Source organism: Motacilla alba, chromosome 12, assembly GCF_015832195.1.
Source record: "Motacilla alba alba isolate MOTALB_02 chromosome 12, Motacilla_alba_V1.0_pri, whole genome shotgun sequence".
NCBI classification, from domain to species: Eukaryota; Metazoa; Chordata; class Aves; order Passeriformes; family Motacillidae; genus Motacilla; species Motacilla alba.
Genome location: NC_052027.1, coordinates 13,419,993 through 13,435,175, shown reverse-complemented (window position 1 = coordinate 13,435,175; position 15,183 = coordinate 13,419,993). Strand labels below are relative to the sequence as shown.

Below are 15,183 nucleotides of genomic sequence, written 5' to 3'. Positions count from 1 at the left end.
GATTACAGAAAAGTCAAATAAAGGAATTGACACACAGTTCCTTCATTTCAGCTTCGAAATGCAATGGTGAATCGGAAAACAGGAAAATTCTCCATGGAAGTGAAGAAGACAGTGGACAAAGGGGTAAAATGCCTATAATACTATTCCAACTAAATAGAAAGCAAGCAGATAATTTTTAAATCATTTTTAAGGTTGCTATAGATATGGTTCCCTGCAGTATATTTTTTTTCACTCACTGAATGTAAACTTTGCTTCTAATTATGTCAGTGACTAACCACTTGATCTTTTATACATTTCTTATAGCAAACTAACTTCTTCCCCTCTCTCCTTCTGACTTGCTTGTTCTGAATCTAGAAGCGGGTCCTGGTGATGACAAATGACTACTATTATACAGACATCAAGGGTACTCCATTCAGGTAGAGCCGGCCATAATAAATGGACATTTCATCCAACTCGTTGGATTTGTGCTTATACAGACCTTGTGAAGTCATTAAAAACTCATCAGCAAAGGCTGACAATGAAATATCCCTGGACAATGCTGAAAATAGCAAGGAAAAGGAGCCTACCAGCATTCCTTTCAGCTTTTCCAGGGATGGAAAGTTTGTGCAAGCTCACACAGGCAAACTCACAGTGTTTGTCATGGCTTACGTTTCATTGAAAAAATATTCAGTTGAGGTTTACATTGAAGGAAAGGCTTTCGCAAGTACTTGGAGAGCTATAAATACTATAATCCATTTAAGTAACTACATCTTGAGCCCCATTTTATTATTTTTTTCCACAACAAGAATGTAATGTAAAATGAGATAGTATTTCACTTCCAATTTGAGGTTTGGATGTTTTCTTTCTCTGAGCAACCTTCAGTTGATTTCTATAACTAAAACCAAGTAAGCTGGTAATTTTTGCATATATTTTAGGAGGAAAAAAAAGGAAAGGAAAACCAGGTAGTCACTTCAAAAATGCTCATATTTGAACTAGAAATAATCCACTAACAAAAGAGCCCTAACTGTGCTTTGCACTTGAGGCAGGAGTTTGGCAGTTGTGATACTCAACTGACATTTTCTTCAATGGAAGAGTTTCACATAACTTGAGCTACATTACCACACAGAGAAACTACAGGCACATTCTTGTGACCTCTAATGCATGCTAAAATTTATTGATGGGTGGTAATATTCAGTGGGTTTTTTGTTTTGTTTTCATATTGTGGAGGGGCTTTTTTGTTGCTGTTTGTTTTTCTTTTTGTTTGTTTGTTTTTCTTTGGCACTGGTACTCTTGCATTATTAGGTAAACAGAAATCAGGCTATGTATATGCATGTAGTGTGAGTTATGGTGCTAAGGACAGAGAAATATAGTTAAGAAAACTCCTTTTTCAACATGGCATGTATCTAGTTTTGGGTTTTGTTAGATTTGGGACAACTGCACACTGTAGTGTCAAAGATGTTTAGTGTTCAGCCCTTTCCCAGACTGAGCTGTTGATTGCAGCTTGTGTGCTCTTGGGTTTGGTGCCTCTCCATGTACTTTGAGTACTAGCCCATGCATTTGCAGTCTTGCTGATTACTGCAGATTCCTAGCTCAGGATAATCCCCTTCAATGAATGAATGAATGCCAGAAGGTATTCTGTGTTTGAGTTCAATAGCAAGAGGCATGGGATCCCCCAGCCACTTCATTAAACTTGGATGTTTTAATGGTAGACTGAAAACCAGACCAAAACACAGTGTGGAACTGTTGAGAATTTATGAAGCTGAAGTCAATACAAAAAAGCTATGCTAGCTAAAAATATGAAACACAGAAAAATTAGTCCAGGAGGAGTCATGATGCTGTTGTCACATTTGAAATTCTTTTCCTGTCAGTAGCACCATCAATTCCCACACTTCTGTAGTTTCTCAACAGCTTCATCTGATTTACAAAAAATTGTCTCCCTCATTGTAAGGCCATGGTCATGTTCAAGGCTCAGCTGAAGAAATCTCATGCTGGGTGAACAGCAGTGAGCTTAGAGGGACTCATTTATTAGTTTGCCAGTGAATAATGGTTTAGTGCACCTCTAAGCACACATAAATACAGCCAATTGTTGCAGGCACATCAGAACTGAGACATCATTGATGCAACTAATTGAACAAGAAATATAATTGGTGAGGGTTTGGAAACAAACAGTTTTAAGTTAATCATAGTACATGAGCTGGAAATGTTAAAAATGAAAATAGTTCTGAATGTCTGCTATTGTTTGTCTCACAGATTTCAAGGTCTGCTTTATTTCTCTGCACAGTTTAGGTGTGGCTCTCTCTAGAGGACATGGAAAATACTTCTTCAGAGGGAATGTAACTGTAGAAGAAGGTAAGGTCCTCCCTTCTCATGTGGCTTACACAGTAGTTTTATTGTTAATTTGGTAGTTCCTTGTCTGCAGACTCCATAAGAGTGTTAGATTTTTTTTTTTCTTTTACTTCATAGGGTTTTAGTCATAGTCAGACTGTTTGTGAGTCTCCTTTAGATGGGATCATCTTCATCCTCTTCTCTCGCTATTTCAGAGAACAACTCATAGCCCAATGTTAATTACTCGTGTTGTTTTCTGAATAAAGTAACCAACCAGAGCACTGTAATGGCTGTTGGTTTTGTTCACAGACTATACATTGGGAAATCTTTCAGAGTTATAACTGGTATGTGGATTAGCTCCAAGGATTTGCATGTTTATAACAGTAGTGGAAGTACCCAGGGAAAGAACTGTTCTTTGGTTTTGCTTTTTGATAAGTCCCCAACTAAATGAGTGGAGGAGTCAACTGTGTGAGTCATAAAGTTGTTTGGCAAGAAGGTTACTGAAGATGAAGGAAGAGTGGAAGCATTTCAGAATGTTGAAGGGAAGATTGAAAGTTTTAGAAGCTGCTGAGCAAAAAGTGTTTTAATAGAAATTTTATACTGAAGTCTCTATTTCTGATTCTTCTTCTTTTGTCAGTGATGTTAAACAAGTCAGCTAATTTCTTCAGGTCTTTTTTCCTTGGCTATATTTTGGGACATGAATATGTTCTTGTACTCAGGAGAAATATGAAAAGAAGTGCCTTGAGGTTTGAGTATCTGCACAGCAGCCACAGAGGAGGCAAACAGGAGACTTGGAGCTACTCCCTCCCCAGACTGTTCCCAACATCCCTGTCACTGATGTTCTTTAATCCAGCCACACATCTCAGGCAGTCTGAGTCTCAGATGCACCCCCAGAAGTGTTAACAGAACCTTAACAGTTCCCACTCTTACCTTCACTGATTCTCTCTCACTTCATCTCACTGTCCTCCCCAGGGACCACAGTTTTAGCTCCAGTTTTGGCTTCCTTGCCCTTCTTAGTCACGGTTGCTCTGTCCTTGTTCATTGTGTACTCTGTGGGGTTAGACCCAGATGCTGCATTCTGAACCCCATTTGCTTATTGTCTATTGATAAGTGGTTTAAGAGTTTTTAAAATTGCCAAAGTACATTTTTATTGTGCTATATAAGTAATGATATAGTTCTTATTTACAAGCATATGTGTGACCTGTTAATACAAAAAACCTTTTCTGAACAATCCCATAAATTGCTGTTTGTGTTCATGGGCTGTGTGCTTAGGTTTTAGGGACTTGTCCTTAATGAATTTTCTCTTTATAAGAGAGGAGAACAGCTCACATGAAATGAGAAGTGTGTATTTTAGCATAAAGAATTTTACTGGCCAAAGAGAACAAGGGAGTATGAACAGGAGTCTGTTACCATTTTGCATTTGTCTTTGCTCAAATTATCTTCTAAACTTTTAATATATTATGTGAGTAACTCACATAAGTTAAACACATCAGCACAATTTTTTTCTTCTTACCTTTCAGTTTTAGATCTGATTTAACTAGTTTTGCCGGTTTGTTAGACCCTAAAGTGTATTTGAACATAGTTTACTGTGATTTATTTCATTATGGTAATAATGCACTTTCCAAGAAGGGTTTATATTATGGAGTGTATGCAAATAACCATCTGTTATCCAGACTTCTCCCTAAATAACCCATTATTATTCCTGTTACAGGTTTACATGATTTAGAACACCCTGATGTATCTTTAGCAGATGAATGGTAAGCCTTAAATAAAGCATGAAATTAGTGTCTGTTACCCTCCTTGGTTTCATATTGTTTGTGCTTGCAGAGCCCAATTCTTTATTTTCAAAGACAAAGAAAGATTGTGCTTGTACATGTAGCTTTTTACTGTTTTGACAACATGTTCACAGGTCCTACTGCAACACTGACCTGCACCCTGAGCACCGGCAGATGACTCAGTTGGAAGCAATCAAACGCTACCTCACAGGGAAGGAGCCCCTGCTCCAATGCAAGTACTTGGTTAAATGTGGATTTGCAGGTTTATCCAGCTAAAAACTGTCATGCTTAACCTTCCACAAAATGCAAAGCTACTTATTTCAACCAGGGATAGGAATGCTTAGCTGATGTTGCTTTGCAATTTCATATGGTTTTGAGCTTTTTTCAGGGTATCAATAAAGATGTTATTATTTATTAGAATTAATGATCTGTTATTAGTAATAGTTACAATTTTTTGAATTTTACAGTAGACTGTGTGCCTGTACGAAACATTCAAGTTTCTGTTCAGCTGGTGTAGCTGTACTATGCAAAATTGCCATCCCATCTGGTTTTATAAATTAAACAGGACTGATGGGAATCAATCCTTGGATCATGCCTCTAAAGAATATACCTGATATTTCATGAGTGTTTTAGGTAGGATGCTTATGTAAATAGCATTTCAGAACTGCAGAGCAGAATAAAAAATTCAGATAGGTGCATATTCTGTATGTTTCAGAAATGCAGAGCTTTTGTGACTCTTACTAGACCTACTTGTTGTAACTTATGGCACATGCAGACATGAGCATTAGATAACATATACATGAATGAGTTACATGAAGTGGAGTATCATTGGGGTTTGACCTAAAATTGTTGCAAATGCAAGAGAATTTTATATGAAGAACTGCATTGTGGTAAAATACAGTGTAATATTATGTAGTAAATGCTTTGTAGAGCAAAACTTTGAAAGCGTATCACAGATAAAGTAAAATGTAAGAAAACCTTATTGTTTAGTCATCCAAAAAAAAAGTCTTCATATGCGCGTGCATTTACTGATTTCATTGTTCTGTGGTAGGTGATAAAGAATTGATCCAGGAAGTTTTGTTTGATGCTGTTGTGAGTGCACCAATTGAAGCTTATTGGACCAGTCTAGCATTGAATAAATCAGAGTAAGTTGTCTTTGTGCCCATTCATCAATCATGGCTGTGTTTTTATTAGTTATGTCAATGAACTGGTGGAATGTCTAACAAATCCTGATATCCTTGAAAAAATTATACTAGCACCCTGATCCTAATGCCACCAAGTTTGAGTTCAATGTGAAGTGTTTATCTTAAAGAGTATGTCATGATGATTAGCTGAAATTTCCACAATAAGACTGGTGAAATTGTACCCTAATTGCAACTTATACTTCCATATATTTTTAACAAAGGGTATTTGGAAAATTGAATGCAAAATTTACCAAAATTAATGATAAAATTGGTACTTAGTCTCAGAATAAATTATATCTAGAAAAACTTGCCCTGGAAAATAATTTCTTTAATCCTTGATTTGTTTATTTTTCAGAACTATTTGGGGTCTAAGTTCCTGTTAGGGAGAGTCAGGAGATTAACCAGTCCTTTTCAGAGTTTATATCTTCTACTTTATTCATTTGTGCTATGATGTACTAAGGTGTTAAGTAACAAGTTTTCATCCATATTGGAGTAAACTGGTATTAAGCTTGGCAGTTTGCATGAAATGCAGTGGTTGAAAGGCAATTTGGGAGATAATCCTGATTAGATTTTCCTAAATTTCAACCATTTTCTAAAAGTTGAATAAAAAAAATACTTTGCTGTACAGCATGAACTCCTACTGCATGAATGGAAGCAACATGATAAGATCTGGTTCATCAAAGAGTTATCCAGCCTTCTCTGAAAAGATAAAGATAAGAAATTGTTGCATGTTAATAAACTGTGGCCATTGAGAGGTGCAAAGTGTCATCCTACACAATGAAATAACAGATCCAAAGCACAAGGACAGCTGGGGAATCATGCCAGGGGGAGACTTTTGAAGCCCTTTCAGATTCTGACTTTGCTTCATTCTGTCTCATTAATGAAACAAGAAAATGGCTCTGGTCCCTGAATTTGTGGTAATGGGGCCAAAGTTCTTACAGCAATGCAAGAATTAGTTTTAAAATAGCTTGGTACTGATAACAGTGCAGCAGAGGAGTTCAGTTTGAGTTGCTTGCCACACTTTTCCCAAGTTCTAGAGGCTAAAGCCTGTCCTGATGGCAGCTAAGTTTAACCCTCAGCTGCCTGTTTTAAAATGTTTGCTTACCTAAGCAATAGTCACAGCTATGACTTGAAGCATAAATACAGCACAGAAATATTGAATGGACTGGGAGCAAGACCTGGAACTCCTGCCCATCTCAGAATCACTGTGTGCCAGTGGTTATTAAATAGTTTGTATATAGCTATGGCACACCTTTTTATTCTATTACTCTATCCATATAATCCCTTCCTGCAAATCCTAGAAAATTTATTGTGTTTGGCTTTTTAGGGATTCTTAGTCTAAATAGCATTTCTACATTGCTTACTATTCAAAAGCCAGATGACTATAATTTAAAAACCAGCATTCAAAAGTACATCAATAAATAAGGGAACTATGCACAGAATAATCTTAAAGACATGTACACTTGTGCTTTCTGTGGCAGTGAAGCAGCTTTATCTGTTTGCTGTCTCAAGCTTTGGCTCTGCTGGTGCTCTGCTGTGTTTCAGGAACTCTGACAAGGGGGTGGAAGTTGCCTTCCTTGGGACACGGACTGGACTCTCTCGGATCAACTTGTTTGTGGGGCCAGAGCAGCTGACCAACCAGTAAGTAACAAACTGTGCCTGGCAGCCAGGGAAGAAAAGAGAGGAAAAAAATTAGTTTATTTTATGAAGCCTTCACACTGAGCAAGTTAGAAAGATATACTACAATACTAAATTATTTTTTTGACTGGAACATTTAGAACAATGAACTATTTTACACCTGTAGCCTATAAACCTGCTTTCCCTGCACACACACTTCCAGCCTCACATCTCTCCTCTTCAGAGAAATTACAAACATGCTGCACCTTTTATCACACCACCTGAAAACAAATACCTGTAGGCTTATTCAGGGATTTGGCATCATTGTTGTGGAAAATATTTTTGTGTTGAAATAAAGCCAAGGGACAGAAGTGGAGTGGGTGAAAGAGCAATCAGGAGACCTCCTCGTACAAGAGTTTCCCATTTTCCTGGGAGAACATGTAAGCTAGTGGAGGTATTATGCATATAAAAGAAAATCTGTGTTTGATATTTATGATAAACTTACTTGATTGAATATAAAGTTCTACGGGCTTGTCTGAGGACAGATATTGTTGTACAAGTAGGTGACATCAACAGCACTACAATTTGTTACTGTTAGACAGCAAAACAGAACAATGGAGTGGATATTATACTTGTTCTTAGCATAAATTTTCTTCTGTCAACAGACAGAATTTGCAGAAATTATTGAGGAATAAAGTATTTGGTTGTCCACTACCACCCCGACACAGTATTTTGAACATATGCTGTAAAATTACCTATTTTTCACTACCTAAGGGTGAATGCCAGGGGCAACAGACTAACAAATGTCCAGTGCCTTTTCCTTGTTGTGCAGCTCACAGTTCTTATATTTTGCTGAAAGGAAAGGGCTTTTTAGTCTAAGCATTTTTATTTATACAAATCAGTAAAAACAATTTCAGTGGTACTTAGAGGTACTGGTTTTAGTGCTTTTTACGTCTTTCACAACAAAAGTTATTGTGTGTCAGGAATAATTATTAGTAACTAAATTTAACTCTTTTGTTGAGCAAGTATTATTAGAAAAAATGTGCTAAACCATTTTCTTTTGTAAAAGATTGCTGCTTTTTTTTTGTTGTTTCTAGCTTTTTTCAAAGCTAGCAACTAATGTGTGCCATGCAGCAAACAACAATTGTTTTCTTTCTCTCTTTTTTCTCAAGAGACTTCCTGACAGCTGAAGATAAGGAGAACATTTTTAACGCTGACCATTTTCCACTCTGGTACAGAAGAGCTGCTGAACAAATACCTGGGAGCTTTGTCTACTCAATCCCATTCAGCACAGGTCCTTAATTTTGTCATTCCTTGGATTCTGAACCATGCATGATGCTGAAAGGATCCCAAATGTGATCCATGCTGAAAGGATCCCAAATGGGAACCATGCAGGATGATGAAAGAATCCCAATCTCCGTGTCAGCACAGAGTGGGCTTTGTAGCTGATCTTAAATATTGATCTGAACTAGGCATTGAAATTTGCCGCTGCTTCACTGGTCCTTTGACCAGGTGTGTCCTTCATGGGGCTGCAAGTGAAACCCCAAAGTGTGGTGTGACACTTTTCATTTAGTATTTGCACAGGCAGAACTACATTTTAACAAATACTTCAAGCAGCACATGTCCAACAGAGTAAATGTCCGCGTTACTGAGAAGCCCTGCCAGTTGTCACCTTCACTGCCCCTTTTAGAAGGGGAAGCAAAATCTGATGGTTCATATCAGTGTTTTAAGCTTGTTTTTGGCATGCTGGGGAATTTAAAATGCCAGTGCCAGTATGTTCTGTGCATATGTGATGGTGCCTGTTGTATTTTCTGAACACTATATCCACATACACTGTTATCTAAAACCAGGGAGAAAAAAAAACCCCTGAATTTCCTCATTTTCCAGTAGATTGTTTTAATTTTTTTTCCCCCTTAATACACCCCACAGAAACTGCCAACAAGAGCAATGTGGTGACAGCCAGTACTGCTATTCAGCTTCTGGATGACAGGAAATCTCCAGTGGTTGCAGGTACAATTGTTGTAATTTATTCATGTCGTTAATTCTTTAAAATCAGTTTATGAGTTTCTCTTTTGGGTTAGCAGGTGTAGATATCAAATCTTTTAAGAAGAGAGAGGAAGATGTAGTTGCACCTATAAAATATAATTGGATGACTAAGTGTGGAGAGCATTTAATGCTTCCTCTCCCCAAGAGCTTGATCCTTTATTAATTGACTCTCAAACCTCTCTGTGAGCTACTGAGTTTGACTTTTTGACCATTATCTGTAAAGCATTTTTGGTAGACACAATTCTATATCACCATAAATCAGATTATTATGATAAGGAAAAGGAAATACAAGAAAGGACTATGTGATGTGTAAAGGTTCCACTCAGGCTTCACATTTGAAAATTCTATGCTATAACAGGATTGTTTTATAACAGAATACAATGTGGTGAGTTTGTCTAGATTATCATAGATGTGGTTTGTTCAGAGCATAGAAATTGAATAACAAAGCTCTACTGTCTGTCAGCCAAGAGTATAACAGTACCTAAAGACTAAAAGGTGAAGCGTGATAACTACAGAATAGAGATAAAACACACTGATTTCAAAATGAGAGGAAGTAATTTTGAAATTGTTGGATGTTCCTAACTCAAGTTCAGATGCTTATCTGACCAGTTTTTTTCTAGTTCCCAATGGTTACTGACCTTGAAGAAGGAATTTTGATAAACCTTACAATTTATTTTGCCAGAAACCAAGCTCTCTTATCTCAGGAAAAATTAGATACCTACCACAAAAGCAAGAACCACCTTTTTTTTTTTTTCCTGTATTTAAAATATTCTTAAAAAATGCAGTGAATAAAATACTGAAAGAACAAGAATGTTCCAGAAAAATGGGAAAAGTCAAATATGTTTTCTCAAACACAGAATATTTCCACTGATAAGAAAAGATTTTAGGTCAATGGGAAAGCAGCTTTCTGATTCCAATCCACAAGATGCATTCTTCAGAAATTATTGAACTCGTCTATAACATTTAATGAAATCTTAATTTGGACTTCATACTCCTGTTAAAGCATAAAACAGCACTTGTAAAGTAATGTCAATGCAGTTACCTGCAAAGTACTGAAGATGTAATTGAGATTTTTCACTGTACAAGGAAGAAGGTTGATGTGTAATTTCTAGAATTCTCAGTTGTTTGGAGTTAGAAAAAGCTTCATCATGAAGTTTTCCATCATCTCTAAAATGTGTAGGGTTAATAGACATCCTGATATTTATTCTTTTCTCACAATTATTTGCAATTTGGACTTTGAGAAGGTATCACATTATTATCTCTAATACACCATCAACAAGCTTTGGGGTAGTTTGTTTTTTAGTAATTGTAAAAGAGAAAAACAAGTGTTGTTTCCATTCCCCCAATAATTCTGTTTATTACTGAACATTTAAAATTTCTTGAGGCCCATACTTTCTATCTAAAACAAACACAGGGTCTAGAAACACAGGGTCTTTTTTGTGCCAAAGCATGGAGAAGATTTCCATGGTATCTGTAAAAGCATAATGCCATGAAAGATAAGAGCAGTGTGCCCACACTTTGAAGCATATCAGTGGTTTTTTATTTCTAGTTCTGTAAACTTTAAAGACTGTGTGCTAGATATTTTGTTTACAACATGAAACATTTTTAAGAGTTTGTTTTGAATAATTTTTCCTTTCCCTCTTGTATTGCATGTTTTCAGGTGATTTTCTTTTCGGGGGAAGTCACTTTGGGTCCATACAAACTTTTTTCTATGAAAGTATGACTGATCCAGCTGCAGCCTCTCAGAGACAAAGAAGTGAATGCAGTATTCTTGCTCTCCTTAAGATCATGAATGTGACTTGTCAGTCCTACTTTCCTTCAGAAAACTTTCAAGAAAGTACCCAGCATCTAGTTCAATTTTTAGGTTTTATTAGGGGGCTGACAATATTCTGTGTTAAGCAAAATGGATTTGGAGGCAGAAACTGGAGCAGTGATAAATGGGAGAAGTTTGAAGTTTTTATTAGCTTGACTTGGGAGACTGAAGTAAGATTATGGGTAATGTTTTCAAATACCTCCATTGGAGTTCAAATTTGGCCAAAACATCTCATTTTAATTTGTGTAAAGTAAGTATTCCTTATCCCCATTTGGCCTGAGTAGATTACAGTAAGCAGCAGGACGGGATACACATTTCATGTTAAATCACTCTGTTCCCTAGAGGGATTTGACAGAAAATTAAGCTGTGCCAGAATGTTGTTTATTATAGATCACTACAAGAGTTGAAATCTGGCAGAAAGAAACAAGAACATTGTTATAAAATGGAAAACTGAGATATTCCTGCCCATGAGAGGGGGAAAAAAGGAACAAAACCAACTCTTAGTGCAAAATCCATAGACTGGGGTTTAGGGTTTTTGTTTTATTTTGGGGTTATTGTTTTTTTTTGTTGTTGTTCGTTTGTAGTGGAATTTTTTTGTTTGTTGTTGTTCAGGTTTTGTATTTTTTATTTGGAAACCCATCACTTACGACAAATTTCATGTGAAAGTCTAAGGCTTAATGCAAATAACAAAGATTCAACTGTATAAAATAGGCAAAAAAAATCCTGAAATCAGTGAGTCTGGCAACTGTTACTACAGAGGAATTGAGTGTTGCTGCTGTTTCACCATCTGTACCTACTAATACCAATTCCCTGTCAGATTGTCTGCTTCTTGGCAAAAAGCCCATGTAATTTTTTTCTAAAACCTCTCCTGCTTCTTGCAGTTGAGTTTGTGATTTATTTTTTTTTACTTAAATGAATGCAAATTTCTACAGAAGGTGTGTAGATAAATGTTTAATATAAGTGTAGCAGTATCGTATTTATTGCTATGCATACAGAGTTCAGTTTAGTTGCAGGAGGGAAGTGACAGTAGTACTGCAGGCAGGGCTTTCTTTACACATTTATGTTCAAAATTTCTTTAGCTGAATGTTTTCTATGGCTATGTCTTCTGTATCAAGATTACATTGAAATGTTGAGCATCTTCAAACTGCCCCAGTTACAAAGTAAAGATGGTGGAATTTTTTTCTTCTTCTTAACAAGAACTAAAAATAGGAGAATGGCCCAAGACCCCAGTCTTGAAATTTAGTGAGATTCCTGGAACATTAGTATTCCTATGGGTGACAAAGTTGAAGCTAATATAGAATATCTGGATTTAGATAGTGATTTAGCTATTAAAACTGAGGCAAGTCAAGATGGAGCTGTGCTCTAAGATGCTCATGTGAAGGGCAGTGCATTTCTGATAAATGTTGGTAGAATTCAGCATTCCAGTCTTGTATTCTTTGAGATTGCATGGTGAGTTGGATGTTGACTTTCAAGTGGCAACCACAGAGGCATCTGGATAAGTGCAGCATAGGATATCTACGTGCTGTGTATGTGTTTATTTCCATATTTTGGCAAGAGAGCAAGAGATGATGGTTTCATCAGTATGATTTAGTTACAAAAATTATTAAAGGTACTGCTCACCTAGAAAGTTCTGAAGAAGATGCAGGGATGGAAGCAAGCAAACAAGAGTCATCATGGAGAAAATCAGAGTCTGAAAACTGAAAAATTGCTCTCTCTTGGGATTTTGAGAGTGTTGGCAAAATATGTGAACCTTCAAAAATGCAATTCCCTGTAGAGGCATTTTAGTTCAAAAGCTGCAGTACAATACAGGGCCTTAAGAGCCCTTCTTCTTGAAAGAGGCCATCACTGTTCACAGAAAACATGAAAATTAGCTCCTTGGTATGTTTAATTAAAGACAACAGAACTGACATGATCTTCTTAGGGAAAAGAAAAAGTAATAAAGAATGCTGAGGAAAATGTCTAATGAAAATTGTCAAGTCCTCTTAAGATTTCTTCACTGAACAAGCCAGAACCTGGATTTCAGTCCTCATTGGAAAAATCCTTAGCAGGCTTAGTAAAAAGCTCTGGACACTGAGTCAGAAGAATGAAGGATTGCACCATGCACAGGCAAAGTCTTTAGTCTCACAGTCACTGAAAATTTAGAATTTGAAGGAGATGAGGAGAAAGAGTCCATTTTTGTTTAATACAAGGCTGCTTAGAAAAGCTGAAATTACAATTTTCCTGAATCTTTTTTTGCCTCATTTTGTGCGGACCACTAAAATACATGAATTGTAGAGGCTGGAATTGATCTCTTAAGATCATCTAGTCCAGTCCTAGTGGACTAAATCTTGAGAGAATCTGAGCTAGAGCTGATTACCCAGAACTGTGTCCACTCAGATCTTAAATGCTTCCCAAGTGGAGAGGCCATGCCCTCTCTGGGTGTGTCATATTAGATGTAAACAGATAGAAAAACGGGAGGAGTTTTATTATTGTTCCCACCAATTGTTGCAAATGTAGAATTGCAAAAAGTTTTGTTTGTATGGTACCTAAGTACAAGGAGGGAATACGTAAAGAAGTATTTTCTGCCTTTTTTTTTAATATGGTCAGTTTTGTGTTGGACTTCCTGTTTATCAAAGTTGAAATTAGAAAATAGAAAGCACTAAACGAGCCCTCCTTGCATATCCCCCTCTGTGGCCTGTCAATTCAAATCAAGTAGTAGCTGAATTTGTTTGTTTTAAAAAGATGAAAGACTTTACCATTACAGCAATACTGCAGTTACTGAAAATGAGTAAGTCCTCAATACTTTATGTCAGCTTAACTAAAATACTATAGTAAGAGAAGCCCACTGTAGCTACATTTTTGAGAAATGAAAGTATTCCAGTTCTGTGAGGATGAAGGCATATTTACAATTATTTTCTATCAAAGAACGGTGATTGCCTGGGATGTGCATTTAAGCCTTGCCACAGTTCTGACTCTACCCTTTATGAACCTGCATAAAAAGAAAAATTGCACTAATTTTTATAGATATGTGTGTATATATATGAACTAAATTATGTTTAATATATAATAAGCAATTGTTTGTATGAGGTATAGGAGTGTTACTGAAACTGAAGCAAAGGCAGTCAGTCCTCTTCTGTTCACTGACAGTGGGATTTTAAATACTCTTACCAAAAATACTCATTATGCAAACAAAAATACTATGTTTTATTCTCCCAAAGAAACTGTTCCAAGTAATGCCATGATACAGTGTTTAACTTTTCCAGTATTTAACTTTTCAAACTTGATCCTTTATTTTTATAACCAGCCCATATACAAATTCAAGGATTTTTTCTCCAAACCCTGGTTAGAGAGAGATTTTTTTGCAAGTGACTTCATCCATCACTTTCTTTGTTCTCCCTTTTGTATAACTTTAAACCCCAACTTTAGTATAGCAATAAATTCAGTTATTCCATGTTAAATATTCCTAGTCTTCAATACAAGACTAGTCAAAATGCTAAAAGGCCTCAGGTATTTTGAATGAATCAGCTTGAATATTTAGCATCTCCTTCTAGGTTCATATTCATAAGCTAAGCAAAGAAATAGTAAGCACTTAATTTAATCACTGCTTTGTTAGAAATGGCACACGATTTTGAATGCTTCTGTTCTGGCCAGAGGAAAATGACCCTGAAGATCCTGCTGTTTAAGATAGTCAAACTGTGCCTTGAAATTAGGAAAAAACCAAAATCTCAAATCACTTTTAAAATACAAATCAGTCATATTGAGGCTGGTCACACTTCAGGTGTTCATTCTTCCTGTTTGGATCAGACTCTACAGGACAGCAGTTTAAAAGGGAAATTTGTGAACATACCAAATTTTCAGTAACTGAGACTTCTGCTGATCTAGGCTCTAAGTATGGAAGATTCTTTTAAAAAGTGGGGGGGAAATATGCACCTTATTTCTGAAAATATGTACCTTTATGACACAAAAACCTCTGGTTTTCACCCCCTTTTCCTTTTTTTTTTTTTGAAACTGGGTTTGCATGCACATCTCTCTTTTAACAAAGTGACTCTCAAGTTCTTAATCAAAAGTAATTTGAACTATTGATATTTCTAGAAGTGACAGATACTGTAGAAATTCCATAAATACTGAAATCTGCTGATGTTACAGTAGTACATAGAGCAAATACATCTGCTCTGTTCTTCTTGGATGTCTTTTTCCTTTTTTTTTTTTTAACATGTATCGCTTTCAAAATATTTTAAGAACATTCAGGCAAATGTCAATGCCATATACAGTCCTTAAAATTTATGATACCATCTATAAAATTGCATTTTAATATGGAGGCCTAGGGGAAAATGAATATGTCATCATAATGACACACCAACCAAATTTTTGAGGCATTCTAAAATAGATGCTTTCCTTGTCAGGCAGGAGAGTGATTTATCTAACCTTTTCTCCCCATTATAAGCCACAGAATATTATATTCAGC

The 15,183-nt window shown here is 36.3% G+C and overlaps 1 protein-coding gene across 4 annotated transcripts in view; it reads left to right on the top strand.

Annotated features, from left to right (window-relative positions):
- CACNA2D3 (calcium voltage-gated channel auxiliary subunit alpha2delta 3) overlaps positions 1-15,183 on the top strand; it is a 394,439-nt gene that overhangs the window by 303,649 nt on the left and 75,607 nt on the right. For all 4 annotated transcript variants that reach the window (XR_005258491.1, XM_038149689.1, XM_038149687.1 and 1 more), the window contains 9 exons: positions 52-123; positions 355-416; positions 2,261-2,328; positions 4,016-4,061; positions 4,214-4,311; positions 5,131-5,224; positions 6,809-6,904; positions 8,053-8,174; positions 8,810-8,890. Coding sequence is in view for 3 of the 4 variants with exons in the window: in XM_038149689.1 (XP_038005617.1) it covers positions 52-123; positions 355-416; positions 2,261-2,328; positions 4,016-4,061; positions 4,214-4,311; positions 5,131-5,224; positions 6,809-6,904; positions 8,053-8,174; positions 8,810-8,890 (739 nt within the window). In the remaining variant the exon portion in view is untranslated. The remainder of the gene's footprint in view (positions 1-51; positions 124-354; positions 417-2,260; positions 2,329-4,015; positions 4,062-4,213; positions 4,312-5,130; positions 5,225-6,808; positions 6,905-8,052; positions 8,175-8,809; positions 8,891-15,183) is intronic.